The sequence below is a fragment of the Panthera leo genome, chromosome D4, assembly GCF_018350215.1.
Source record: "Panthera leo isolate Ple1 chromosome D4, P.leo_Ple1_pat1.1, whole genome shotgun sequence".
In the NCBI taxonomy this organism is placed as follows: domain Eukaryota; kingdom Metazoa; phylum Chordata; class Mammalia; order Carnivora; family Felidae; genus Panthera; species Panthera leo.
This window is the reverse complement of record NC_056691.1, coordinates 90,898,349-90,926,073: the sequence shown is the minus strand read 5'-3', so window position 1 is coordinate 90,926,073 and position 27,725 is coordinate 90,898,349. Positions and strand designations below refer to the sequence as shown.

General features: G+C 64.0%; 1 protein-coding gene across 2 annotated transcripts in view; it reads left to right on the top strand.

Moving 5' to 3' along the window:
* Nucleotides 1-27,725, top strand: part of COL5A1 (collagen type V alpha 1 chain) — a 149,121-nt gene that overhangs the window by 41,040 nt on the left and 80,356 nt on the right. For both annotated transcript variants that reach the window (XM_042914277.1, XM_042914276.1), the window contains exons 4-11: nucleotides 682-844; nucleotides 19,645-19,776; nucleotides 20,593-20,730; nucleotides 21,313-21,549; nucleotides 22,426-22,584; nucleotides 22,733-22,789; nucleotides 26,651-26,692; nucleotides 26,924-26,986. In XM_042914277.1, the coding sequence (XP_042770211.1) occupies nucleotides 682-844; nucleotides 19,645-19,776; nucleotides 20,593-20,730; nucleotides 21,313-21,549; nucleotides 22,426-22,584; nucleotides 22,733-22,789; nucleotides 26,651-26,692; nucleotides 26,924-26,986 (991 nt within the window). The remainder of the gene's footprint in view (nucleotides 1-681; nucleotides 845-19,644; nucleotides 19,777-20,592; nucleotides 20,731-21,312; nucleotides 21,550-22,425; nucleotides 22,585-22,732; nucleotides 22,790-26,650; nucleotides 26,693-26,923; nucleotides 26,987-27,725) is intronic.

The following is a 27,725-nucleotide window of genomic DNA, read 5'->3' as shown; positions in this document are numbered from 1 at the left end:
GTTATACCCGACTCCTTCCAGAAAAGATGTAAGATACCCTTAAGGACACAGACACATCAGAGGAGGGAGCACACGATTTAAAAAAAAAAAACAAAACAAAAAAGACAGGTCTTTCCAGAATTCTCTGTTGGGGGCATACCTACACCCTGGTAGTTTGAAAGTCAGCTCGTCAGTGGCTGACACATCTGAGGCCCTGTGCGTGATCTTCGAAGAGCCTCGGGATGTGGTCCCTGTGCTTGTCGCTGAGAACTTCACACAGGCCCACCCATCCTCCCCCTCCCCTGCAAGCGCTGTCTTCTCCAGTAGCCCGCAGTCTGCCGGAGGGTTCGGGGGGCTCTCGCGAGGCAGGGCCACTGTGTCTGCCTGCCCTTGACCCGCTGGAGAGCCCGCGGAAGGTTCCAGAGCCCGTGCCCGGGGCTTCCCAGGGAGCTCACGGGTGCAGACAGCTGACCTGGTGAGAAGTGAGAGACGTGGAGACCTCCACGGCCCGAGTGGACCTCCCAGGGCCACGCCGTGTGGCCGACATCTGCACCCAACCTGGTCTGATGGCAGAGGCTCAGCTCGGAGCTGCCCGGCCCCGCCCTGACGGTGCGGGAAATGGCCGTTTGCCGCAGGGTCGCTTCTGCTGGCCTTCCGCGACACAGGCCCCCTTCACCCGCTGGGCTGTCTGTTTCTCTGCAGGTGGCACAGGATCGCTCTCAGCATCCACAAGAAGAACGTCACCTTGATCCTGGATTGTAAAAAGAAGACCACCAAGCCCCTCGACCGCAGCGACCACCCCGTAATCGACGTCAACGGCATCATCGTGTTTGGAACCCGGATCCTGGATGAGGAAGTGTTTGAGGTGAGATGGGGGAGGGGAGGCCGGCCCACGCGCCCCCTGGGCCAGCGCTGGCGGGTCGTCACTGCTGGATATGGCCGCCGCGGCTGCCCGGCTCCTCCTCGGGGACGCTGGCATCCCAACACGGCCATGCTTCCATCGGCCGAAGCCTCTACTGTCCCAGGGGGGGTTGTGGCCTGTGGGAGCGGAGAGGCCCCTTGAGGACAGTAGTCCCCAGCCCCATCCAGGGGGTCCGGGGACAGGCTTGGGAAGGACACGGGCTTCGGTGAGCGGGGCCCGAGGCTTGTGGACGCGTGCACGGCCCTGCCTTCTGGTATCTTCGGCCGTTCTGGGGAGGGGGCGGCTGTGACCGGGTGGACTGGGGGCCAGAGCCAGGCCGGTGCACGGGAGCTGCCGGAAGGCACGAACCGTGCCACCTGCGGCCTGGAGCCCAGCTTTCCGGGAGAGCGCCTCAGGCACGGGGAAGGGGCTGAGCGGAGCATCCCACGGAGTTCTGCATCTCTGTCCTCCCAGATGGGGGTTCAGTGTCAGGGCGTTAAAGCACTCTGTCCCGCTGGTGACCAGGGGCAGGTGACCAGCGGTTTCCGGATGCCCCGGGGGAGCACAGTGGCATCACCTGGGGACCTTTTAAAGCACAGACGCTCGGGCTTCGCCTCCTGAGGTGCTGGGGCAGCAGGCCTGGGATCTGTGTTCTAGAAGGCCCTCAGGACACCGGTGGCCCCTCCGGCTTGGGCGACGTGACAGCCAGGACCCCTCCGCTGGACGTCTTTTCTTTTATGTTTTGCTTGGGCTTTTTGCGGGGGGAGGTTCAGCTGCCACCAGGGCCCCGTGGCTGGAGCGTGTTTGGAAACGGCCGTGCTGGATGGTCTCTGAGGGCTTTGCCAGCTCTCGGGGTTCGCCCGTGGGGCCCCCAGAGACGGGAGGATGAGGCAGCATCTCCTGGCGGGACTCCCCAGCGCCAGCGTGAGCTCCCTGCTCACACACTTGGCCGCGACTGAGAGGTCGGCTCTGTGCCCACCACCCCTGTGCTCCCCCCTGAGGTGGGGTCTCTGGGTCGGTGCATCTGCTCCATGAATTGGAGACCCCGCCGCCCAGGGCTGGACGGGCGTTGACCGGATCCGGGGCTCTGTGGGGGCCCCCGGAGGGCGAGAGCACACACGCTGGCCACTGCCGTTTCTGTGCCAACGGCAGTGCCGTCTGCTGCCGATTCCAGGCTCTTCCGGCGGGGAGGGTGGTCACACTGCAGCTTTGAGCGGGCGAAGAATGACTTTCCAAAAGTGTCATCCTTCCGTAAAGTCATAACGGGGCGTGTGGCATCACCGCAAAACATTCGGGGACGGACGGCGGCCAGCCCGCTGCAGGCTCCCCGGGGCCACGCCCCCTCCTCTCGCGTGCGCTGGATCTGGGGCCTCAGGCAAGTGGCTCTCGCATTTCCCGGCCTCGGCTTCCCCGTCCGTGCACTGGGGTCACGGATCGTGAATGCAGCCGCGGCAGGAGTGGCCTGAGGTCGCACGTGATAGCGCGTGTCACGCTGTGTCCCTCGGAGGAAGCGCTCGATGAGCGTTAGCTGCTTGTTCTCGATTTTAGTTCAGCGCCAAGGCAGGTGCGGAGGGGGGACAGAGCCCAGGGGCGTCGGACGCGATGCACCAGCAAGGAAAGACCAGAACGGCGGCCTCTACGGGAGGATGGGGCGGGAGGGTCCGCAGAGGGAAGGCCGGGGAGCCAGTGCGTGCAGGCGGGTCCGGGGGCCCTGCGGGGTGCGTCCCGGGACGGCAGGGCGGGGTGGGGCCCGGAGCCTGCTGGAACCGCCAGATTCTGCAAGTTACGGAGATACACCCTCTGGGCGCATTTCTGACCAGACTTGCCCAGAAACCCGGGATGAACTGCGAGACAGCCGGGGCCGTGAGCCGGGCGGGAGGTGGCTGTGGGGTCCCCTGGGGAGCTGGCATCAAAGGCACGGGGGCCACACAGACTGGGGCTGAGCTGTCGCTGGTTCAGGTTGCCTGCTGGTGGCAGGACCCGGGTAAAGCAGATGAGCCACAGGACGCTCGTTTGTGTAATGGGGTCCCGGTAGCGGCACCTGGGGGGTGTCGGGGGGGGCTTCCCTGGGCTCACCTATCGGAGCCCTGGGTGCGGGTGCCCGCTGGGCGATGGGGAGCCAGGGTGCTGGGACTACCCATTTCTCGGTTGGTTAGGAAGTTCTGGATAACCGGAGGCGGGAAGGTGTGTCAAGGGAGGGCAGTGACCGCGTGCGTTTGAGTTCACTCGTCGTGCGGTGGCTTTTCTGTGCCGGGCAAACTCTTGGTGATTTCTAGTGCCCTTTGTGTGTTCACGGCGTAGAGATTCGGGAACAGCCTTTATCTCTCTTTAAAGAAAAAAAAAGATCCTAAAACCAATATTGCTTCCTTGATATCCTGACCGAGCCCAGAGGCGCTCAGGAACACGAAATACTGAGACTCCACGGCCGTCGGGAAGGGCCGGGCGGGGCCAGGGCGGGGGCAGGGTCCCAGCTGTACCGTTCACTTAGCTGGGGGGCGCCGGGTGAGTTGCCTGGCCCCTCCGAGACTCGGGATCCCCATCTGCACCGCGGTCGACCCTGTTGTCACGCGTGTGCGTGAGGCAGTGTGGGGCTCGCGGCGCGGCTGAGGACAGGCTGTGTTCAGTGGCAACGGCAGCTCAGGAGCCCTTGCCGTGGCACTCGTTCTGAGCGGGAGGGGCTGCCGGGGTCGCGAGGGCTCGTGGGCCACGCACGAGGTGTCCGTGCTCTGCGGGAGGTGGTCCCCCGGACCTTCCCGGCTGGGAGACTTGCTCACGTTGGGAAACGTGACCTGTCTTCCGCAGTGAGGACCGTAGGATGCAGTGACACCACGCTGGGATGGAATCTGTGTGAAATGCCTGCACCCGCCAGGCCACGGCGGACCACACTGACCCGGACCCTGGGCCGTCAGAGGCCAGGCCGTGCCGAGGCCCTCTGGCCCTTTGTCAACACTGACCAGCCAGTGTGCTCCCTGTGTGGCGGCTCGGGGTCGAGAGCTGTCCCTTACCTCCGCTTTTCCAGACCCCCCTGGCAAGTTCAGTGCCAGGACTCCTGCCTTAGAGACCAGGGCCTCCAGCTGGGCAGGGCCGGCCGAGGGCGTGCAGGCCTGAACCCCGGGCCCTGCGCTGGCCCCTGCCTGCACACCGCCGTCTCGGTGCCCTGGGGGCGTGAGCTGCCGGCTGCTGTCCTCGCCTCTCGGGCAGAGTCCTCTGGCCAGGCCGGCCCTAGGGAAGGGTCAGGGGCGGGCTGGCCTGGCCACTGCCTTCCACCCACCTAGTAGGTCCCTGTCCGCACGTTCTCAGGAGGAGGGTGAGCCCACGGGGCTGCTCGGGGGCACCGTCCTCCAGAGGATTCCTGGGAAGTTCTGTGTCCCGTGTCCTCTTCCTTCCCCGGGATGTGCCTGTGTCCTGGGACCAGCAGGCAGCCGGGGTCCCGGGGCATTTCTCCTGTCCCCCGAGGTGGAGTGGGTGCCGGGCAGGCCGAGGGCCCACTGTGGGGAGGGGCTGGGGAGCTGTTCTTTCAGAGGAGTGGTGCTGCGGCCTCCCCGTGCAGAGAAAAGTCTTGTTTTCATCCGGGGCTCAGGAACGAGCTTTGCGCGTTTGGAAACACACACAAGAGTGCCAGGGGGAGCGAGTGCGACTGGTAGGAGGTAGGAGTGGTTGTTTCCTTCAGTGGTAGAGCTGGGAGGGAGGCCGGCCAGGTCGGCACTGGCCAGCAAGGCCCCGCGACATCACCCGCCGGCGTGCTCTGCCCTCCCATCGAGCCCGGCCACTCCGGGGACACCGGCACCAGAGAGGCTGCATAACCTAGAGAAGGTCACCCAGCAAAGCTACAGCGCAGCAGGGCCGGCCCCCAGATCTGTTGTTGCCCAGAGTATCTGACAGGATGCTGTCGCAATGCACAGCAGGTGCCACACTCCCAGCAGCCCCTGTGTGTCTTTAGCGACCCGACCAACAGAACTGGGTCCTCAGAAACTGGGTCACGACCTTCCCCAGCCGGGGTGAACCCCCGGTGGCCCCGACGATGCTGGTGGGTGCTTGTTCCCTTGGCCCCACACGGGCCCCGAGGACATCGGAGTCCCCTGACCTGTGGGGTCTGTGAAACCCCGGAACCTTCCAGGAAGGGCCAGCGCAAACTGGGTTTGCAGGCTGCCCCACCTGCCCAGCACCCTCCCGGCCCCGTCTCTGAACCGTGCGGAGGGCCCAGCATGGCCCTCCCCACCCTCAGCTCAGCTGCTGTTCCAGAAGGAGGGGTCTGGGGGTGGGGCTCAGCAGGGGTCGGGGAGGGCCTCTGTGGTAGGAGGACCCTCGTCTCCAGGAGGGAGGCCCGCCCCAGGGGACAGGGAGCCAGTGAGCTCTGGGCCAGGAGCCAAGTCTGCTTTTAAAGCTGCTGAATGTTTCAAGGGGGAAACGAGACCAAACAGGCTGTAAACTGGGGCTTTCTCTGCAAAGCTCCAGGGGCCGGCGGGAGGAAGATGGCATCAGACCCGGGTGACGGTCCTCCCGTCTGTCTGCCTGCCTCTCATTTGGAAAGACCAGCGATTTACCTCATCCCTGATTCCCATTTTCCAGAGGCCTGGCTTTTCCACTGACATGTTCTTTCCTGGAATTCAGCTTTCCCGGGGCAGGAGCGGGGCCTCCGCGGAACAGGGCTTCCCCAGCGATGCCCAGGGTGGCCTGGGATTCCTCCGGGGAGCACAGAGCCACCCTCCCTCCGTGCGCGCGGTTGCTGGCCTCGGGATCTCGCCGGGCTTGGCGTCTGAGGCCCGGGTCCACGCGCTGGCTCTCGCTGTCCCAGCCGTGAGCTCTGCAACCGTCCCGTCACCTGCCACAGGGGCGCAGGCGAGGGACCCAGGGCTGGGGAAACCGCAGTCTGGGGGCCTCTGGAGCCGCCAGACTCGTCATGGGGCAGCAAGGGGGGAGTCAGAGAGTGAAGAAATGCCACAGGGACGGCGGGGTGAGCCATTCGCGTAGCCTGGGACTGCTGGAACCGGCAGGGGCCCCCGTGCCCTGTGACCCTGGCGACCGTTTGCAGGCCGCCTGGCCCTGCTGGATCCGAGGCACCTCCCTGACCAGCGCTTTCGGTCATGCCGCTTCTGTCAGCCTCCCCGTGGCGTCGTCGTCTCGACCCAGATGTCTCTGCAGAGCGGAACCGCGGACACGTCCTAGGGTGTGCTTTTCCTGTCCTTGGAAGGTGGCCGGGAGGGGCGCACTTGTGGGGCTGGCGGGGCCAAATCCGCGTTGGGTTTCAGACGCCAGGTGGGCAGACGCACACGCAGTGGGAGGGGACCCGCCCGCGGCTCCCGGCTCTGCTGGCGGTTGCCGGTGTCTCCCACCCACGTCCCCACTGGTTGACGGTGTTGAGGGCCCAGTGCCCCTGCCCCCTACCCCTGTCCACAGTGTCAGGCCCGGCGGGGACCGCGGCTCTGTCCCCCTGCTGCCAGAGCGAGGTCCGGGCCGCCCTAGACATGGCCCCCTGGCCTCTGCACGGAGCCCGAGCTGTGCAACCGTGCGGGCCGCTCTGACTTAGCCCGTCATGACCCCCGACAGGCTAGACCCCAGGGCTAGGTCGAGGGCCTGGGGGAGAGGGCACCTCAAACCCAGGCTTTCTGACCGCAGATCGCATGTCCTGGACGGGCGTCCAGCAGGTGGAGCCTGGAAGGGCCCGGACCCTCCAGCACGTCCGCTCCCGTTCCCGCCCAATCCTTGGGGACCCTCTGGGTTCTTCCTGGGAGCGCCCCCCCTGCTGTCCGGCTGTGTGAGGGGACAGCCCTGCGCCCCCGGAGGCGGTTCTCGGGCGGACCCCACGGGATGTGGGGGGACATGAACGAGCAAGGTCAGGGCCTCTTGACTGGGTCTTCAGCTCCCCCCACCTCCCAGGGACCTTCCCTGATCCCCGGAAGGGCAGCGGTGTTGGCATCCCCACGAGTCTCCACAGTTTGGTGGCTTAAAAATACAGAAACTTGTTCTCTCCCGGTTCTGGAGGCCAGAAGTCTGGCCTCAAGGTGTCGGCAGGGCTGTGGTCCCTCCAGAGGACCTTGGTGGGGGTCCCTCCTGCCTCTCCCAGCTCCTGGTGCCCCTGGGGTTCCTTGGCTTCTGGCCACGCCGTTACAGTCTCTGCTTCCATGCGTATACCCCTTCCCCTCTTCTCGTCTGTCTGTTCCTTCTAAGGACGCTTACTGGATTCAGGGCCACCCTAATCCAGGATGGTCTCATCTCGAGAGCCTTAACCTTGTTACATCTGCCAAGACCCTGTGTCCAAGTAAGACCCCGTTGGTTCTGGGGGTTGGATTAACACTTGGAGCTGTCTTTTGGAGTCGCTATTCAGCCCGTTACCCAGACCAGTACGGAAGGGGGTTCGCCCATCAATTCCCGTAGGACCCGTGTGGGTAATGACAAGCTAGTCCCTGGGCGTGGTTTCACACTGAGGCTTTCTTGGGACGTTGAGTCAGGCTGGCCAAGGAGGCAGGCTGCTAAGGTTTTCCCGGCTGGAGCGGGTGGTCAGGGGCAGTCCTGTGCGTGGCTCCTGGCTTGTCTGGGCGCCTGACTGGCCAATGAGGACAATGCGCAGGGAGTTTGGGGTACATTTCTGTGTCCGGTTCAGGTCCAGGAGGAGCTGGGCAGCGGGCAGGCGTGGGCCTGGATTCTTGCCTGGTGGCCAGCAGCCTGCAGGCTGGGGGCCCGTGACCAGCTGGGCGGCGGGTGGGGTGGCTGCCTGGCGGAGGCTGGCAGGAGCAAGGGGGCGGTGGGTCTCAGGCTGATGGCCACGCCAAGGGGCTCTCATGTGGGATTGCGCGTCGAGGGGTCCGGGGTGTCCGGGGTGGGGACCGGGCTCTGAGGATGTGCCCCTGAAGCTGGCCTGGGTCATGCCGGCTGCTCTCATGGTCCCTGTTGAGCCAAGCAGCTGGGGCAAGTGTCTCTACCCGGGGGTGGCGGTGGGGGGCGTACTAGGAGGGGTCAGAGAGACCCCGCGGGGTCGGACGGGTCTCGCTTCTGTCCCACGTTGTGGGACCTGGCATTTGCTGCGGCCTGGCCGGAGAGGCCTTCAGTTTGTTCCGTGGAAACCGTGAGCGCAGGACCCCGTCCGGGCCCAGGGGGCTGATGCAATGTTGGGAGCCTGGCCTGTGGGATGACCTTCTGGTGTGTGGGTCCCTGGGGAGGGTCGGCACCAGGGTTCCAGGGAGCGAATGTCATTTCGCGGTCACCTGTGGTGCTGCCGCGGGTACGGGCTAGGTCACATCAGGGGAGGGGAGGCGCATCGGTGGCTCTCCTGGAGGCGCAGGGCATCGCGGCCGATGCTTCTCGACGCAGGTAGCGGGGGGCAGTGGCCCAGGAAGGCCCCCTTGCCCAAGCTGGGGAGCCGCCCGTGTGGGCAGCTGGAGGGCAAAGGGGTCCCGCTGTGTGCGGGGGGTCTTTTTCTTGGCCGCTGCCAGCTGTCGGGGGGCGTGGGGAAGCTTCCGCCTCGCCCCGGCCCCCACGGACCCCGCGCACGGACTCGGGTGGGCCTGGGACCCCAGGGCGGAAGATGGAGCCACCAGGCTTGTGAGTGGCGAAGGTAATGCCTGACGAAGCCCCCAGCGCTGGGCATCAGTCCGTCTCCAAGGTGTTCTCCGAGGGCCCCAGATGCGGGCGCACGTGTGGCCGTGATTTGTGAGACTCCCCCGACCTCGGCGGTGGGGGGTGAGCTGCTTGTATCCGGACCGTGCCTTCGGAGAAAGAGCCTCCAGTGCCGGAGGGTCCACGCGTGCGCTTGTGGGGTACCCCCTTCCTGAGCGCGTGTCCCAGCCTTAGGGGGACCCCTGGGCTCTGAGAGCCGTGAGGAGCGTTTGTTGGAGGGCGGCGGTGGTTGGCCTCCGAGTCTGCGTCTCCGAGAACGTGGAAAGCCCGTCGCAGACGCATTCCCTGCCCGTGTCACCCCGGACTCGTCTGGAAGCTCTCGGCTCCGGGAGGCACAGGTGCTGGGGGCCTCTGCATCGGAGGAGCCCAGGCACCAGGCCGAGCAAGGAGGCTTGTTCAGAAAACCCGAGGCCCCGAGATGGGGCAGGGGCTGTGCCTCCGAACGTGCTTCCTCTGTTCCGCTTGGAAAAGCAGATAATAGTGACGTCCCTCCCGGCGTCCAGGAAGGTGCCTCCTGCCCTAGCTGCCGGTGGTCTTATCCTGATAATTGCCCTGACGATCCTTCGTAGCAGCCCAGGACACGCGTGGCGTTGTCTCCTCAGCACTCGCGGGGTACCTAGAGTCCAGAGAAGTAAAGCCACCTGCCCCAGGTCGCACAGACAAGAAGTGCGGGGCCAGACTTTGGGCCCAAGTCTGGACCCTTTTCCTGGATCCGAAGGGCATCCTGATCCTCAGATGACGTCGGGCCTCTGACGTCAGGCTTCCGTCCCTGTCCCTTAGGTCCCTTTAGGCGGCACCGCTGCCTGCTAACTTCCCTCTGGCGGTGACCCTCCAGCCGGCCTTCGTGGCCCCAAGGCCCTGAGTGCCCCACTCAGAGTGACCCTCCTCCTTCCTGCCCCGGCCATCTCAGGCCCCGGATCTTCCCGGCCTCTCCAGGCGGCATCTGTGCGGCGACGGCCAACCCCACAGTCCGTGCCCTTAACCACGCCCTTGAGCAAGGGCTGGGGGTGACCAGCCGGCAGCCGGGGGTGAGGGTGCATCGGGTGCGGAGTTTTCTCAAGTGCGGGAGCGCCCGGCCCCTGAGCCCCCCTCCCGCCCCCCCCCCCCCCCAACCTTCGCAGCAGGGATGTGCGTGCTCTGGGTGCAAGTGAGAACCTTCTGACGGCTGTGGACGTGCCGAGGGACCCCGGTTAGGCCTGACTGCCACACATGACCCCAGGTGACTCTCTCGGTTGACAGCGTACGACTCAGAAAGGTCTTTGGGGCTGGGACCGTGCTCTGGAACCAAGGAAATGAAATTCATCGGGGGTGAGTGTTTCTGTATTTGGGTTCAAAACAACCAGCTGCACCAGCACGGGGTGGAGAGGCGTGGTGGCGAGGCATTTCCTACGGGGGGCGCGGAGGGGTACGTGCGTGTGCGTGTCCATTAGGGGCCACGGTGTGATGTGCCACCTTAGTACGTTCGGGACAGAGGGCGGGGTGGTCGCGGGTGCGGGCCGTGCCCGGTGGAGGCTGAGGTAACGACCCGGGGCCTGAGCCTAGGGTTGGCGAGGCAGGGGAGAGAGAGAGCTGGTGCCCGAGGGTGGAGAGTCTCCTCCGGGGCGTGGGGACGAGCTGGTGGGCGAGCGAGGACCCGAATAGGCTCTGGACCTCGTCTGCCTGGGCCCAGCTCTGAGGCCGCTCCTTCCGGGGTGCGTTCCTTGAGCCCTCGGTGGTGGCTCATGACGACGTCACCTGGGCTGCCCCCCGAGGCAGCATTAAAGCCTGAGGGTGGAGGCTGGAGACGCCCACCCCCTCATCTTTGGGTCCGTCAGCCTCAGGACGGGGGTGCCGGTTGAACGAGTGAGAGCAGAGTGGTGGTGACGGTGGTGGCCCTCGTTCACCTGTCCCGGCCTCACTGGGTTCCAGGCCCGCCGAGTGTCCCGCACAGGCCATCACGCTTCGTCCCGAGCACGCTCCTGCCCGGTGGGGCTCACAGATGAACACGCGGAGGCCCGGAGGGATGAAGCGATCGTGCTTCAGGCCCCGCGGCCGGGGAGGGAAGGACCCAGCGCCCTGGCCACTGCGGCCTGCGCCCTGCGCCTCCCTGCCGCGGTGCCCGGGGTCCACGCTCCTTCTGTGCAGGTTGTCGCAGGGTGCCGCCCGCCGGGCTCGGAGGTCCCCCACGCCCCGTGGTCGGCCCAGTGGCGGCGGGCTCGCTGCCCCAGAGGGTCCGGAGGGGGGAGGACGGGACAGCCTCCCTCGTGGGCTGCCCAGGTGGCGGATGGCTGTGCTGGGGGCCAGATGCCCAGAGCGAGGTGTCCTGGGCCACACGGCTGGTGGGCGAGGGTGTGAGAGCCACGCCCTACAGAGAGTGGTGGGATACGGAGGACGTGGCCCGTCGTCCTGGCCCCTGCCTCTGGTTCTGCCGGCCTGTCGGTCTGGGGACGTGGTGTGCCCTCTCTGAGGTCACCAATCTGACCCTGTGGTCGCTTCGGCCAGTTTCGGCGTCTGACGAGGCTGAGACCTGACCCCCCACCCCGGGCCACCGTGCCCTGGCCTGTCGCGGAGACGTGTGTGTGTGCAGACGGGACCTAGACACCCTGGAGCAGTACCTGCGGGTGGCAGAGGTGACCATTGGATCGGGACCGGAGGTGGCCACGTAGCGGGGATGGTCACGGCTGGGCCACGGGCCAGGCGGCACCTGGGGGGCAGCACAGGGAAATATTTCTTTAACACCTGCCCACATAGTGTTAAACTCGCTCTCGGGCTCCACGGGTCCTCCGAAAATCATGGAAAAAATTATCTCGACCTCCTTTGGCTCGGGGCCTGCCTTTTCCATCGTGTGAGTCACGGGTCAGCGGTGTCGCACAGGGTTTTAAATGTGACTTGTTGGGGCCACAAGGGCTCGAACAGGGGCATACGGTGGCCTTTCACGTGTGGTGCCTCCCGGGGCACCGAGGAAGCGGCTCGTGAGGAGGGCCCCCCAGGTTCCCCCGGCCCCTGTGCACGGGTCGGGGTGGTCGGAGTTGGCCAGGGTCCCCGGGGGAGGAGCGCCGGGCCAGGGTAGACGATCGTGGCTGACGCCTGCACGCATGCCTGGTGCTCGCTGTGTGCGTGTGCCTGGTCCCAGTACGTGCTACCCCCTCCTGTTCACAGGGGCCGGGGTGGCCTCCGCTCTCCCGGGGCCCCCCAGGCCCAGCACCGCTTCCCCCGAGGCGAGCAAACCGTGGCTCGGCGCCTCGTGGGTCGGGACGGAAACCCCGGGGTGCCGGCCTCCCTCCCCCGTGCCTGGAGAGCCGCGCTGGGACCCCCGTGGCTGTCCACGCGGCGGGTGGCCGCACCCCGTGGCCCGTGCGGGGCGGTGCCGGTCTGTGGCCGGAGCCCGCGGCCGGCAGCCGGGAGGTCGAAGCTTCCCTCCCGGTTTGGCTCCGGGGACAGCCCGCTCGCCGAGCGTTTCGCCGGCAGTCTCGGGCGAGAAGCGTCCGCCTTCTCAAATTATCTGCGTGTCTCCGCTTCCGAACACGAAGGGCTCTGGCTGAAATTCGACTACGCGACCCGCGGGCAGAGCCGAGCGCGTGGCGGGGCCCCCGCGGGGCCTGTTTGGGTTGGACGAGGAGGGCCGTGGCTCAGGCGGTTTTGTTGACAGGAGGGGAGAGAAGCCGGCGCGGGACCGGAGGGAAACATTCAGCCGATTGAGCTGCACGGATGCGCCAGGCGGGGACGTGCCCCCGTTTGGGCAGACTCCGGCTTCCGGCTCCGCGGCCCCCACGGCCGCAAAGCTCTCCAACGAAAACCCTGCAGTTTCCTCAGCTCCTAAGCAGAAACGCAGCCCGGATGAGACCTCATTATCGCAAAAGCACAACCGGCTCCCTCAGCAAAACGCTCCTGGCTCGGCCGCGGCCAAGGGCAACACGCGCCCCGCCGCGTCCCAGTGGCTGCCGCCGGCCCGTCCTCGCCAGGAAGCGGGACCCCTGATTGTCGCCTCGGGGTCGAGGATGCGCAGCGGAGCCCAGCGGCCGTAGCGACCGTCGGGCACCGCGGCCGGAGCTTCTCGGGGCTCGGCACGGCTTTGCTGACCTTGCTGGGTGGGACAGAAGAGAGGCGAATGAGAGCGGAAGACTGGTCCGCACCTGAGCGGGAGTGCAGGGCAGGGTGGGCACTTGTGGGCCGGGGCCCAGATGGGGACTCGGGGGCAGCGGGTGGTCCTGAGGCCGGGGCGGAGCCACGGTTGTCGTACGAGCGGGACGTTCCACGTGAACTCCGCGGGGGCCGGGCTGCTCTCGGGTGGCAGCTGCAGGACAGCGACTCCGGAGCCCCCGCTCTGCCCGTGCAAGAGGGACCCCGCCTCTCTGAGCCTCAGTGTGTGCGTCTGCGAAACGGGGGGGAGACGGAGACACAGGGCGAGTGCACCCACGTGAGCACAGAGGAGCCACGGTGAGGAAGCGGTCATGGGGAGGGGGTCAGGGTCACCAGAGCCCAGGGATCGGGTGGCTGTTGCTGAGGGGACCGGGGCTTGGGCCCCTTGGTAGGCCAGCTGCCTGGCTGGGGCTGGGCCACACGTGACCCCGTAGGGACCCAGTGAGGGTGGGGGGCATGTCACCCACTGTCAGGCCGTGAGTCCAGGGGCGTGTGCCTCGTGCTCCCAGAGGGGGGCTGGGGGCGGATGGAGGGGCTGCCCCCTCGCTGGGCCCCGCGGACCGAGCCATCGGGCGGAATCGGGGCCGGGGGTTTACCCACTGTGCAGGACTTTGTGGGTTCCCCGGGGGCAAAGTCAGGCAAGGCTCCGTGGAGGGAGAGGGCTTCTCCCGGGGCCGAGGGAGAGCCGGGGCCATGCTGGGCAGGACGGAGGGGGCAGTCCATGCTGGGGTGGGACTGGGGGGCTGGGGGGAGGGGCACGGTGTGAAAAGGCATCACGCAGGGTCACTCTGGGGGACGGGAAGCCAGGGACTGCAGGGGGAGAACGCAGTGCAGCATGGGAACGCTCCGTGGATTCCGGCCGCTGCTGTTGGGGAGGTGGCCGTGGCTCAACTGTGAGACCTTGGTGGAATGCCATGGGGCGAGGAGTAAGTACACACTGGGTCCTTCTTGGCTCTGGAAAATTCTCGGGTCGCGCTGCCTCAGTTTCCCCATCTGTGAGTGGGGGTTGTGGGAAGGCTCAGGAGAGACACGGCCAGGGGGCCCCCAGCAGCAGCCAGGCACTCACAGACCTGGCGCTGTGGTCCCCAGAGTGGAAGGACTCCTGGCCTTGGACCCCGGAGCCTTTCCCCCGCTGAGGTCCAGGGGACCCACCCCGCTGACCTCGCGCTCCTCGTCTGTAAAATGAGACGGTTTTACTACACTGGGAGTTTGGGTTTTACTACATTGGGACTACTTTTTGAAACAACCCCGTACACCCTTTCTTAACAAACATCTGGGGGGGGCAGCCTGGCGTGTCGGCCTTCTCCACGGAACCCCTTTGGAGAAGCCCCAGCTGGGCTGAGCTCCCAGGTCCCCGTCCTGAGGGGGCGGTGAGGGGCAGGGAGGCCGCGGGTGCAGGACGCACGGGGCTCCCAGGAGCGCCCGGCAAAGAGCAGGCACCACGGCACACGTAGTCAGTGCCTTAGAGACACGACCCGGCCGTCGGTTTTAGCTGAGCAACAGGATCGGTTGTTGACGGGGAACACGGAATCATTGGCATGTGAGTCTCTAGGCCTCAGAGGGAGCCCCGCAGCCTGGCAGGTGTCCTTTCCCCGCTCGACCCTCCTGGGGCCAGCAGGCAGTGATGTCCCCTCGCTCTCTCCCAAGTGTCCCTGAGGACGGAAGCTCTCTGTTTCTGTCACCCCGGCCAGAAGGTCACGCAGAGGTCACCTTCTGCGCTTCACGTACACGCGTGTGTCCATGCACACACGTGCGCACGCACGTGCACGCACACACCCCCTCACACGACTCCAGACCTTACAAGCGAGCCATGAATCTTTGAGTTTGGGGGTTGCCAGGCTGCCTCCGGGGAAGGGGGCAGCAGACTTCCAAGGTCAAGGCCAGGCTGGTTGAGGGTTCCTGGTCAGGGTTCCCCCACCTGAGAGGGCAGCTGGATGGGAAAGATCCCGGGGTGCCCTCCATGCTTCCAGAGGGTCAGGGAACCCACCGGCAGCTCTGACCTGTGGCCAGCCTCACGGAGCTGGCGGTCAGCTTCCGAAAGGCCCAGCCTGGCCCCCGAGGGGCCGAGGCTGTGGGCAGCGGGGGCCTCTGATCCAGGCCCCCCAGCATCTCCCGCCAGCAGCTGCCGAGAAAGGCTTCGTCAGGAAGAGGGGGGCACACGGAGTGAATCTCAGGGTTTCCCGTCACAGCAGGCGGCGTGAAAACGCTCTCACAACCGTCACAAAGTCGTGATCGTTCGCGTTACATCTGAAAGACACTACGGACCAGAGCAGGGCCAGTCAAGGGGCAGGCCGGCGCCCAGTCTTTGGGTGGTGGCTGCTGGGAGCTCTGGGTGGAGAAAGATTCTGAGGTGGTGTCTGGTCTCAGCAGGAGTAAGTTCACTGGGGGCCGGGATCTCTGCAAAGGGCACACAGGTATTGGCGCCCTCCCCACCTGAGAAACAAACCGTCACGTGTGCAGGGAAGAGGTCACAGCGGGTTGGAAGGAGCTCTGGATGAGGACCCGGGCCCAGACCTGACCCAGCTTCCGTGAGGCTCAGAGTGTGAGCCTTAACACCCGTGCCTCAGTGTCCCCTTCTCACAGTGGGGCAGGGGATGGGTGGATCCCTGCCCTTTGAGACATGCACCCACAGCACAGAGGGGCACCTTTTTTGGTGTGGAGACCCACTCGGGGGGTTGTGGGCAAACTGGTTTTAACCAAGTGTAGGTGTCTGCGGAGGAGGGCGGGCCCTGGGACCGAAGGGGCCTTCGTGCTCGCAGGGACCCTGCGGCGGGGCCCTCTGCTGCAATGTGGGGAGTGGGCGAGGCAGGCAGGGAGCCGGGGTTGGCCGAGGGCCAGGTCGGCACCAACCGTGTGCTCGGATTCCAGAGCCCCGGGCGAGTCTCTAGGAAGCACCCGGCCCCTGCGTCTGTGCGTGGGTATTCGTGCCCTAGCCTTTAGCCTTGCTCCCTGCCTGGTGTCGGGGGGCTGCCCGGACCACCGTGCGGGGCCTGTGAAGCCTGGTTCTGGGCTGGGCGCCCTGGGGTGCAGGGACACGGATGTGCCGGATGTGGCCATGGCCCGAGGACTTGGGCTTCCTGGGGGGGCAGGCCCTTTACCCGACAGCTGTTATCCCCGTGTGCCACTGTGCACGCAAGGGGTGCACCGATGCCAGCTGCCCCAGCCACCCCCAGAACCCCCCGAGCCCCCTCTTCCTTACAGAGATTGCATTTGGAGAACATACGTTCAGATGTCAAGCTGCCAGTTGAAGGAAGAAAATGTTTTATTTGAATTGGATGAAAGTCGAACTCGAAGTCCTGTTGCTTAATAAAAGTGTGTGGTTTTGATTCACTGTTCCTGTCACGTGGCTCTCGTCTGTTGGAGAGTTTACAGTGTGGGCCAGGAGCCTCTGACATCCAAAAGGAGAGGGAGAGGCAGAGAGGGACGAAGAGGAGGGAGAGGGAGGGAGAAGGAGCAGGCGGGCAGCTCTGTGAAAGGGGGGACAACTGAACTTGGGGAGGGGAGCCCTCTGCACGGAGACAGGTCAGCTTGGGGGAGTTCTGAGCTCCTTGCTGGTCCTTAGGTTTTTCAAACTGAAGCGGGGAGGGGGAGGGTCACATATTTGGACCCATGTCTCAGGCATCAGGTAGGATGGGCCTTTTCTGGACTCTAGGACTGTCACCCAGTTCTGCCACTGAGTCATTCCCCCTGTGCCCCGTATCTGGGCCAGTTTTCCCACAGAGCCTTCTGGGAGCCAGGGAGGACGCTTAGTGACTTTGAGTGGCACACCCTGCCAGCCTCCCATTGTCCAGCATGGTCCAGGATCCAGCACAGAGGAGGGGTTCACACACCTTTATCAAATGAAGGTCAAGGAGGGCATGGCTTCCTTGCTTGGGCCCACGGTTTTGACATGTGCCAAATGAGCACCACCTCTTTGGGTCAAGCTCATGGGTACGTGTTCTATTGCTTCACTCATGGCTCTGTCTTCAGGAGCAGAACGTGCCTTTAGTTGGACCATGGGAGAGTGGGGGGGGGGGCGGGTACAGGAACAGGGCTAGTCTCAGGTCTTTAGAAAGGGACAGTGGGACGTAAGAGGCATCAATGACGACCAGATGAATACGCGGTCTGGGTGTGCATGCGATCTTACCCATGGGCATAAGGCAAGTGCAAAGTGTTAGGTAGAGTGTGGACACTGCCAGGCAGTGGTTCTGGGCCACGGCTTCATCCCTGTGTGTGATGCAGGGAGGGGCTGGCACTTAGTAGGTTCTCGATAATTGCTATTGAATGGATGATGGATGGATGGATGTTAGATGGCGGGTGTATGGTGGATAGATGATGGATGGAGGGTAGATGTATAGATGGATGGGTGGATGGATGGATGATGGATGTAGGGCAGATAGATGGTGGATGGTGGGTGGGTGATGGATGGATATACAGTTGATGAATGATTGATGGATTGGGATAGTGTGTAGATAGATAGATGTGCATGCGGCAGGATGGGCTCTGGGCCAAGGAACTCAACACCTGGCACAGCCCCTAATTATTCTTTCTTGGGCACCATCTCTACTGACATAGTTCCAACGTTTGGCATGCTTGTCCATACTCCTTTTCCTCTTTTTGAGCCCAGGCAGGTCGTACAAGTGATTGATATTGTGCAGGCTACATTGAGCTGGCCCCACCTCACCTGCTGTGTGACTGTGGATGCCAGACAGGTGACCTCAGGGCTTTGGGTTTCTCAGCTTCAGATGGGAATTAATAGAACATAATTCATAGGGTTCTTGTGGGCACAAAAAGAGTGACAGCACGCAGTTTCTTTGTCTCGTCTCTGACCTATAGTAAACATCACCTGTACGTTAGCCATTAATAAAATCATCATGACATCAGTTTATATCCATCTGGTTGGGACCCGAGGATCTTCTGCCAGGAGGACATCAAATGTTTGATAACATTCATGAGACCTATGGTTCTTGTTCCCTTTTGTTTGTCTGCTGTTGACACATCTTGATGAGATCAGCATAAAATAGAACTGCGTGCTTTTCCTAGCTTGCATGGTGGGACTCTTGGCTGCCATGGCAATGAGCCAGAATGCCAAACGGTGGTTGGCAGCGTGGGCTTATCCAGGTGGTAGCATGGGTCTGTTCTTCATTCCCTTCCATAGCTGAATAATATCCCAGTGTATGGACAGGCCACAATTTGTTTATCCATTCATGCGCTGATGGACCTTTGGGTGGTTCCCACCTCTTGGATATTGTGAATAATGCTGTTGTGAGCACGGGTGTCTGTGGACCTATTTGAATACCTATTGCGATACTTTATGGGTGAATTGTTTACATGCCTTGCCTTAGTTCCTAGGATTGGAATCTCTGGGTCATAGGTTATTTTCCTCTTTAAAAATACTCCCCCACCATAAGGGTAACAGGGAAGGAGGCAGCATATCCTCAAGCCCTCACTATTTAGAGTGGAAGTTACAGCTTGCGTTTATCACCCACAGTTCACAAAAGCTCTGAGAACATGGCTGGTACCTGGCAGGTGCCCAACAGGTGTCTGATAAATGGAAGTGGGTGGGTGGCTGGACGCATGGGTTAGATGGGTGATGGGTGGGTGGGTACAAGGGTGCAAGGATGAGTGGGTAGATGGATGGATGGGTGGGTGGGTGGATGGATGGAATGAGTGGGTGGGTGGGTGGATGGATGGGTGGGTGGATGGGTGGATGGATGGGTGGGTGGATGGGTGGATGAGTGGGTGGATGGGTGGATGGATAGATGGATGGATGGATAGATGGGTGGGTGGGTGGATGGATGTATGGATGGATGGATGGATGGTTGGGTGAGTGGGTAGATGCGTAGAGGGAAGATGGGTGGATGGATAGATGGGTGGGTGGATGGATGGATGGATGGATGGATGGATAGATGGGTGGGTGGGTGGATGGACAGATGGATGGATGGATAGGTAGATGGGTAGATGGATGGATGGGTAGGTGGATGAATGGATGGATGAGTGGATGGATGAGTGGGTGGGTGGATGGGTGGATGGATGGATGGATGGATGGATGGATGGATGGATGGATGGAAGAATGAGTGGGTGGATGGGTGGATGGATAGATGGATGGATGGATAGATGGGTGGGTGGGTGGATGGATGGATGGATGGATGGTTGGATGGATAGATGGATGGATGGATAGATGGGTGGGTGGGTGGATGGATGGATGGATGGATGGATGGATGGATGGATGGTTGGATGAGTGGGTAGATGTGTAGAGGGAAGATGGGTGGATGGATAGATGGGTGGGTAGATGGGTAGATGGATGGATGGGTGGGTGGATGGGTAGATGGGCAGATGGATGGGTGGGTGGATGCTTGGATGGGTGTATGTATGGATGGATGGATGGATGGATGGATGGATGGATGGATGGTTGGAAGGGTGGCTGGCTGTCTGGCTGGCTGGATAGATGGGTGGATGGATGGATGGATGGGTGGGTGGATGGATGGATGGATGCATGGATGAGTGGGTAGATGGGTAGAGGGAAGATGGGTGGATGGATAGATGGATGGATGGATGCATGGATGAGTGGGTAGATGGGTAGAGGGAAGATGGGTGGATGGATAGATGGATGGATAGGTGGGTGGGTGGGTGGATGGATGGATGGATGGATGGATTGATGGGTAGATGGGTAGATGGATGGATGGATGGGTGGGTGGATGAATGGATGGATGAGTGGGTGGGTGGATGGGTGGATGGATGGATGGATGGATGGATGGATGGATGGATGGATGGAAGAATGAGTGGGTGGATGGGTAGATGGATGAATGGATGGTTAGATGGGTGGATAGATGGGTGGGTGGATGGATTAGATGCATGGTTGGATAGGCTGGCCATCCTAGCTTGAGTGGTGATTCGAGGGCATCTTCCTGAAAGGAAGGCTGGTCCTGAAGACAAGCTCCTCCCAAGATTTGTCTGGGCTGCTCACCACCTCAGGGTGTCAGGCTGGCCTCCCGGATCCCCATGTGAGTCCCTGGTGCGCCACTTATTCAAGGGCTTTTGTCCTTTTCCAGGGTGACATCCAGCAGCTGCTCTTTGTCTCCGACCATCGGGCGGCTTACGATCACTGTGAGCACTACAGCCCAGACTGTGACACCGCGGTCCCCGACACCCCCCAGTCACAGGATCCCAACCCGGATGAATATGTGAGTTGGCCCCGTTGGTTCATGGCAGGGCTGTAGGCAGGCCCCTTGGTGGGGGGCAGGGCAGGCAGGCCGGCAGGGGTGGAGGGACACAAAAGCCGGGGGACCAGTGTTCAAAATAAACCCACTGGGCGAGAGTCAGAGGCTCGTGGTCTGTGGAATCCTGCTCACCCACCCGCCCCGCGTCGGCAGCACCTTGCTTAAGCCTACTTGGCGTTCTCCCCACCTTTTCCGAGTGGAGATCCTCCCACCTCCTGGTCACGGGTGACTCACGTCTTCTGTCGTGTTCAACCTGTTCTCATTAGTCCTCTGGCCTCCTTCTGTGGCGACCAGTCAGAAGAGGAAGGGTGTCCCTCGTGAGGCTGAGGTCCCATGGCCCAGGCAGGTCTTTGAGGCCTTCTGGCCGGACTCCTTCCCCAGTTTTGAGGGTGACACCTTCCCTGTCGCTATGGTTTGGGGCCTCAGCAGAGGGCAGGGGATCCTGAGTGACAGCAGCGTTGTCACAAGACGCCACAGTTTGACCGGCTGTCCAGACCCTTGGTCCCAAAGCGTCAGCACGTCTGTACCTTTTAGGACTCGACTTTCTTTGAAGGGGACCTGGGGCCCCCATGTCCTCCCTTGTGCTTCTCACGGGGCTGACTCTGCTGTCCAAGGAGCTGGAGGGGGCGGAAGCTGGTTCGGGGCCGCAGGCGGGTTCGCACCCGGAGTGGGGCACGACTCTCCGGTGCCCGCTGTTCCTGGCTGAACCTGGATGGTGAGGAGAGCAGCGTGGCTCCTCGTGGGGCCCGCCTTCCTCACACGGCCCCAATTTTCTCTCAGTACCCAGAAGGAGAAGGGGAAGGTGACGCGTACTACTACGAGTACCCCTACTACGAGGACACAGAGGACCCGGGCAAGGAGCCCGCCCCCACCAACAAGCCCGTGGAAGCTGCTAGAGAGACCACAGAGATTGCCGAGGTCTGGGCGCTGCAGGCCACGGGGCCCTGGGGGGCGGGAGGGCACCGTGGCCGCCGGAAGGTGGCGGGTGGACGCTCGGCAGGGGACCAGTGACCGGGTGACTGAGTGACCTTCTGTGCATTGTGCTGCGGGGGAGGCTGGGCAGAGGGCTTTCCACCATGGCGTGTGGACAGCAGACAGAGGTGTGAAGGGGCACGTTGCTTTGAGTCTGGCGTCTTCCTTTTAAAGCCGGAGATACAGGGGCACCTGGGTGGCCAGTGGGGTGGGCATCCGACTCTTGGTTTCGGTTCAGGTTATGATCTTGGGGCTTCGTGGGTTCAAGCCCCGCATTGGGCTCCGTGCTGGCAGCGTGGAGCCTGCTTGGGATTCTCTCTCTCCCTGTCTCTCTGCCCCTCCCCTGCTGTCTTTCTCTCTCTCTCTCTCTCTCTCTCTCTCAAAAGAAATAAACTTAAAAAAAAAAAACGTTTAAACCTGGAGATACAGTTTGCCCTTCTCAAGTGCAGGATCAGGGGTTTTAGGCCACGGACAGCACTCCCCTGGGCCCCCCGCCTCCCTGACTCCCGCTCCGTTCCCCGCTCTCAGGAGCAGACCACAGCCCCCACGGCAGCCCCCTCAGTGCCCGACACCAGCGAGGGGGCCGGGAAGGAGGACGACCCCGGCTTCGGGGTCTATGACTACATGCCCAGCGAGGACTACTACACGCCCGCCCCGTATGAGGACCTGAACTACGAGGGCTTCGAGAATCCCGACCTGCCCCCTGATCACGGCGCAGGGGCCGAGGTTCCCACCAGCACGACCAGCACGGCCAACGCCTCCAATGTAATTGCTTCCCTTGCAAGCGGGCCTGGTGCAGGGGGGAGGGAGGGGGGGCTGGATGAGGGCTCGGGGCTCCCTCTTTCCTCCGCTTCTGACCTCGGGGGTCCCGGACTGGCTCCCTGCTCCTCGGCCCCCGGGTTAGGGGCCCCTGACGTGCTGAGCCTGTGACACCATCGTCTGTTTTTATCTGCAGATGGGCGGAATGAGCCCCGTCTGCCTGGTATCTTGGGGTTCCCGTGGGGACGGATGGGGATGTGCGTGTTTGCAGCGTCCCTGTCTGGGGCCTGAGGGGGCCGGGCAGGGCAGGAGCATGAGCTGGGGGTCTGGACCAGGAGGAGGCACGAGGGCAGGTGGTGCCGGCTGCCACCGAGGGCTTTCCCGCCGGGCAGACCGGGCTTGAGGCCTGTCCGCTGACCCTGGGCGGTTTCGTTGCCTCCCGATCCCTGTCCTCATTCAGGAGGTGGCACGACGGGTCCAGGCGCTGTAGGCGAGTTGTAGGGTCGGGGGCCGGTGCGGGGGGGATGTTGGTGCAGTGCGCAGTAAGTGCATCGCATGGAGCCTGAGTCTTGACGGCCTTGAGCAGATGCCTGCGTTCTGAGGGGTCCAAACCCCCCCGTCCATGGGATGGGATGGGAGGCATGTTACCCCCAGACCGCGAGGCCCTGGGGCGGAGCCCCCAACACCACCCGCCTCCCCACGGCGTGCCGATCCCGGTGCGGCCTTAGCTTGCCATGGGGTGCTGTGGGGCTTGGGGTGACGTTTCCCTGTGGTGGGAGGAGAGGATGTGTGACTTGCCTGCCCCAGCACGTTCGACCGAGCTCCTGGGAGGCCCCCGTCCCTGCCGTCCTCCGGTGACCCCCCGCTTCCCCTCCCTCCCAGCCTGCTCCGCCTCCGGAAGATGACTTGGAAGGCGAGTTTACGGAAGAAACCATCAGGAACCTGGACGATACCTACTACGACCCCTACTACGACCCCACGGTGTCCCCGTCGGAGATAGGGCCGGGCATGCCCGCCAACCAGGACACCATCTACGAAGGGGTGAGGGCTGCAGGGCTGAGGGGCTCCTTCCCGCCCGCAGCTTCGGGGCTGGGGCCGGCCGGCCGTGAGCCATTGGGATCCCGTGAGGTCGGGCCTCCCTTTCCCTTCTCTGCCTCATTCTCTGCCCCCCCGTGTTCCGTGAACCCAGATCGAAGGACCCCGAGGAGAGAAGGGCCAGAAGGGAGAGCCTGCCATCATCGAACCAGTAAGGACGCTTTCTCGTCCCCTCTCTGAAGTCGGTGGGGGTGGTGGGTCGTGTGGATCATGCAGGACACGGCCCGACCCACGGGGCCCCTCGTGGACGCCTCATGTGCTTGGGGCGGAAGCTGGAGGAAAGGGCCTCAGGCGGGGGAATGTTCTAGACCTTGACCGAGGAGCCTGGGATTCCAGCTGGCGAGACCTCTGCGCTGAGCACGTGCGGTCTGAGCGCCTCACTCCATGCCAGCCTCCAGCACCTTGAGGAGAGGGACTCAGAACCCGTGGGGAGGAGAGAAGCCGCTGGAGGGGTCAGGGGATTGGCGGGGCCCCTCGGGCCGGGCCGGGCAGTGCAGGGGTTCAGCCACGGACTCTGCCGCTCCAAGGCCGGCACTGCCACCGCCTGGGGTCAGCTTGCGGCAACTGGTGAAGCCGCGTGCAGGGACTTTGATGAACTTTGCTCTACCAGGCTGGGGTCACGGGCAGCAAGTACAGGGCTGTGATGGAATGAGGGGCTGGGGGGGGGGTGGTCCCGGGGGCGCAGCGGCCGCTCCCTGCTGCCGGGTCCTCTGCCGGGGGCGCCAGGGGCCCCCCGGTGGTCTGAGAGCTGCCGAGCTCAGGCCCTGACCCCTGGGCGGACAGGCCGCCACGTGGTCAGCCTGCTGGGGCGGGCCCTGCGGCCGCGTGTGGTGGCCACGGCGTGTGGGCCGGGCAGCGGCCGTGGACACGACAACGGGGAGGGGCTGGCCGAGGTCCACCCTGCCACGTCGTCCGTGTGCCGGAGGGGAAGGCCGATGTCCTGCACCGAGGCTGGTCACAAGGGGGAGCTGGGCTAAGGCTTCTGCCGCCAGAACGTGGTTCCCGGTGGCTGGGCCTGGGACGGGACGTCGGGGCTCCCAGGGCCTCACGACCTCGGATTCCTGGGACGGGGAGTTTTGTGGCCTCTCTCCTCTGGTGCTTTTAGAACCTCAACCACTGGTCTCCCCCAGAGGGACCCGAAGCCCCGTGGCTAGGGCAGGCGGGACGTGGCCCGTCTCTGGGGTGGAGCCCCCAGCGGGCAATTAGGGCAGAGCCCTCCGGCTTGGCTCCCTGCCCGGCCTGCGGAAGCAGCTGGATGATGGCAAAGGCCGTCCCCCGGGGCTGTGTGTTTTCCCTCCGGGCCTGCCCCGGGGATGGGGCCTGTCCGTCCCACTGGGCCGTGGCCGCTGGACGCACATGCTTTTCTCAGGCTGACAACACCCTCTTCCAGTACCCCCTGCGGGTCCAAGGAGGGCTTATCTGGGGGTGGGGGGTGGCGGTGCAGGGGAAGGTGCGGAGGTGCACCAGTGCCAGGCGGCCTCCCGCTCAGCAACACGAAAGATCCCGACACCAGGCCCAGGGGAAAGGTGGGCTGGGGGGAGCGCAGTGCCGTGGGTGGCCTGGGTGGGGGCTCCCCAAGAGGACAGTGGGTTTGCCGCGGTCATTACGGGCCGCCCCGGCCAGAGGTGAGCTGGCAGCGTCGCTGAGCTGATCTCACTGACTGCACATGTGCCCAGACAGTCTGGTCCCCGAGTGCATCCGCTCTTGACTTGGGGTGCCTTTTGTGGGGTCCGCATGGCCTCGGAGGCAGGCAGGCTGTCCTGCCTGGGAAGAACGTGGGGCCCCAGGGCAGGTAGGTGCCTGGGCTCCGGGGAGGCCTGGGGAGAGGCCAGGCTGGTACCTTCCGGGTGAGCTTCCTGTCTGCTCGCAGCTGCCAGATGGGTCGCCTGGCGGTGAGCTGCTGGGGGGCGGGGGGTGCAGACGAGGGGCTGACAGAGGAGAGATGGTCCCACACAGACAGCGTGTCTACGCAAAGTGAGGGAAACCGAGGCATCTGGGCACAGTTAGGGGAGGGCTCCCTCCTCTGGCCCCAGCGCTGTGTCCTTCCCAGTCCCCAGTCGGTTCCACGTGTCCACAGGGGCCTCGCCGGTCCCCCAGGGACACTGTGTAAACAGTCGCAGTTTCTCAACCCAGAGATGCTCTCAAAGTCTTAGCTCTGTAAACAGATGGCCGAGTCCTGGGAGCCGGCCGACGTGGGTCTCACAGCTGACCGCTGACCGCAGAGGGCGGGGTGGCCCCTGTTTCCGCTCTCCCCGCCCTGCCCCAGCGCCCTGCCTCTGGGGAGGTGGACTCATGTCACAGGGGCTCTTGGAACCAGCTCCCTGGCTCCCTCCAAGCCAGGGACACGGCTGCCGTTTCCCCTCGGATCCACACGTTACGGCGGGGTCGGGGGCCCCTTGAAAGGCAGAAATCCTCTCAGCTCGGGGGACTCCGGTTTATCGGCTCCTGGCTGGCCTGGGCCTCCAGGGACCAGTCCCCAGACTCCGTGTCCTGTGTTACCCGGTGGACGTCCCTCGGAGGCTCTGTTCTGTGCTGTGTAAGGGGGGGGACGCCCCCGCACTCAGAGTTGTCCTGAGCTGGGCGGAGGCTGAGCCCGTCACTCGCGGGGACTCTCCCTGCCGAATTCTGAGACCGGTGCCTGCACCCTGGTGGGGCGCGGACCCGGCTAGGGCCCCGCGGGAAGGCCACTGCTCTCCCCCATCCACGAAGCCTTCCTCGTTCCCTTGGTGGGCAGTCTGGGCTCCCTGTGCTGGGCCCCTTCGCCCCGGCCTGCGGCCTCCTTCCCCGCCCAGGCTCCCGTGAGATCTGTGGCCAGCAGCACCCCAGCTCCCCAAGAACAACGGCCGGCGTGTCTGGGAAGACGGCTGCGGGCCCCGGGCCCAGCCGGGGCCAGAGGTCTCTCGCTTGACCCCAGCCCGGTTTCTGAGCCTTCTCAGCTGCCTTTGTCAGAGGAGGAAATTCGAAAGCTATTTGGATGAACTGCTGTGTATATCTCAAGCACAAATAGTCCTCTGAGCGCACATCTGTGTAAACACGTGTTGGCAGTGACCGGGGAGCCCCGGCGGGGAGGCTGGGGGGTCGGAGGACCTCGCCTGCGCGGGTCTGCGAGCCTCGGCGGGGCGTGCCCCGTCCTCCCCCTGGGAGACCCCCCCCCCCCCCCCCCCCCCAGGTCTCTCAAGGCCACTGGTCACCGTGGAAGCAGAGTCCCGGCACAGAGGCACACGCCACCTCCCGGGGTGGGGAAGCAGTCCGCACTCTCTTTGGTCTGGGGGAGCAGGGGTGCAAGGTCTGCCCCGGGGGGCCAGGGACATCCGGCTCCCTGACCCTTGTCCTGGCAGTCTCAAGAATCAGCGGCGGGGGGGGGGGGGGCGTGGCTGTGTGTGTCGCCGGCCCCCCAAGTGTGGCTGAAGCCTGCTGGTCCCGGGACCCCCAGATACTATGCCCCCTGTGTTCTCACAGGGGGCAGGAGACCTCCTCCCGCAGGGGGCAGGAGATCCCTTCCCTCCTACAAGGCTGTGCACTGCCTCGGAGCCCCCTGGAGTGGGAAGAGACACAGGGGGAGCTGGGGCTGCCCGGCCCGGGCATTGACAGCTCTCCCTCGTCCTGCGGGAGGAGGGTCCTGCCCTGGGAAGGGGCTGGAAGCAGATGCCCAGGAGTGGGGGGCACGACCCGGGCCAGGGAGCTCTGTCTTCTGACCCCCTCTGCTACGCATCGGGCCTCTCTGGGGCCCAGGCTGACGGGGGCGGGGGGCAGGAGGCCTTGTCCCCACTTGGCCGTAAAGGCCGTCAGGCAGGGGGCCTAGCGGCAGGGTGAGGGGCTTGGGAAGAAGGTGGCTGTGGGTCCCACGGTCTTGGCCACGTCCCCTCCTTGCTCTGGGCCCTGGTGGGCATGCACTCCAAGGCCCAGGTCTGTGACCCTCACGGGGTCACCCTGCCGGGGGTCCGGACCCGTGCTGCGATCTCAGGAGAGACGGGGTCCTGGGGTCTCAGACGCTGTCTCCTGTCTTTTCCAGGGCATGCTTATGGAGGGGCCGCCGGGCCCCGAAGGCCCCGCAGTGAGTGTCGTGTTTAATTTCCCGGGCCTGTGGGAGGTGCTTGGGGGTGCGGGGTCAGTGGCACCCCTTGAAGGTCCTGGATGGAAAAGAGGGGGCACCCACCTCTGCAGACCCCCCGGGGCCCAGCGCTGCCCTGGCCCACCCCCACCCTCCCCTGAAGCAAGGCGGGAATGGGGTGTTGCCCTGCGACTGTATCTTTGAATTCTGTCCTGATTTTGGTTTTAATTTCAGGGTCTCCCAGGACCTCCGGGAACGATGGGACCCACTGGCCAAGTGGGTGACCCTGGAGAAAGGGTAAGGGGTGACTCCGCTCCTTGGGACCACACGCTCTGTGGGCTGGTCCGTGTGCCTTTCCGCTCTGTGGCTGGCCTTGTCCTCACATGTGCACGGGTATATCGGCTTTCTTCCCCAAACTGCCCCTGGCCCCCTCACCCCTCCCGCCACCCCCTCATTGCGTCCGTCTTCGGAAATTTAGGGAGCTCGAGTGCTGCCCAGCCCCGAGCCTGGGGCAGATGGCACCTGCAAGGGCAAGAGTGTGCCAGGCCTGAGTCCCACTGAGGCTGCTGTGACCAGCTCACAGAGGGCCCTGTGGCCTGCGATGTCAGGCTGTCCATGTGTCGTCCACGTCACTTGGGATCGGGACCTACATCCGTTCTTCCTTAGTACGTGAGCTTCTTGGGCCTTGATTTCCCCGCACTCTGTCTTCCTTGTTGGAAACCAAGCTACTGAATAGGAGGGCTTGCCCCGGGTCAAAGGGACTCGTTCTAGGGTCTCCCTCGGTCAAAGGAACATGTCCCAGGATCCTCCCCAGTCACAGGGACCCGTCCAGGAGTCCCCCCCCCCCCGCCCCCAGTCCAAGGGACATGTCCTTCCCCCCTGCTCTCCCCCCTCCTCCGTCAAAGGGATGTATCCTGAGGTCCCCAGAGCAAAGGGACGTGTCCCCAGGTCGCTGCCCTTGAGGTGAAGGCTGAGCCACAATTTCTCTCTGACACCTAGTGGAGTTTTGGGGTACTGCGGCCGTGGGGTTCTTGCC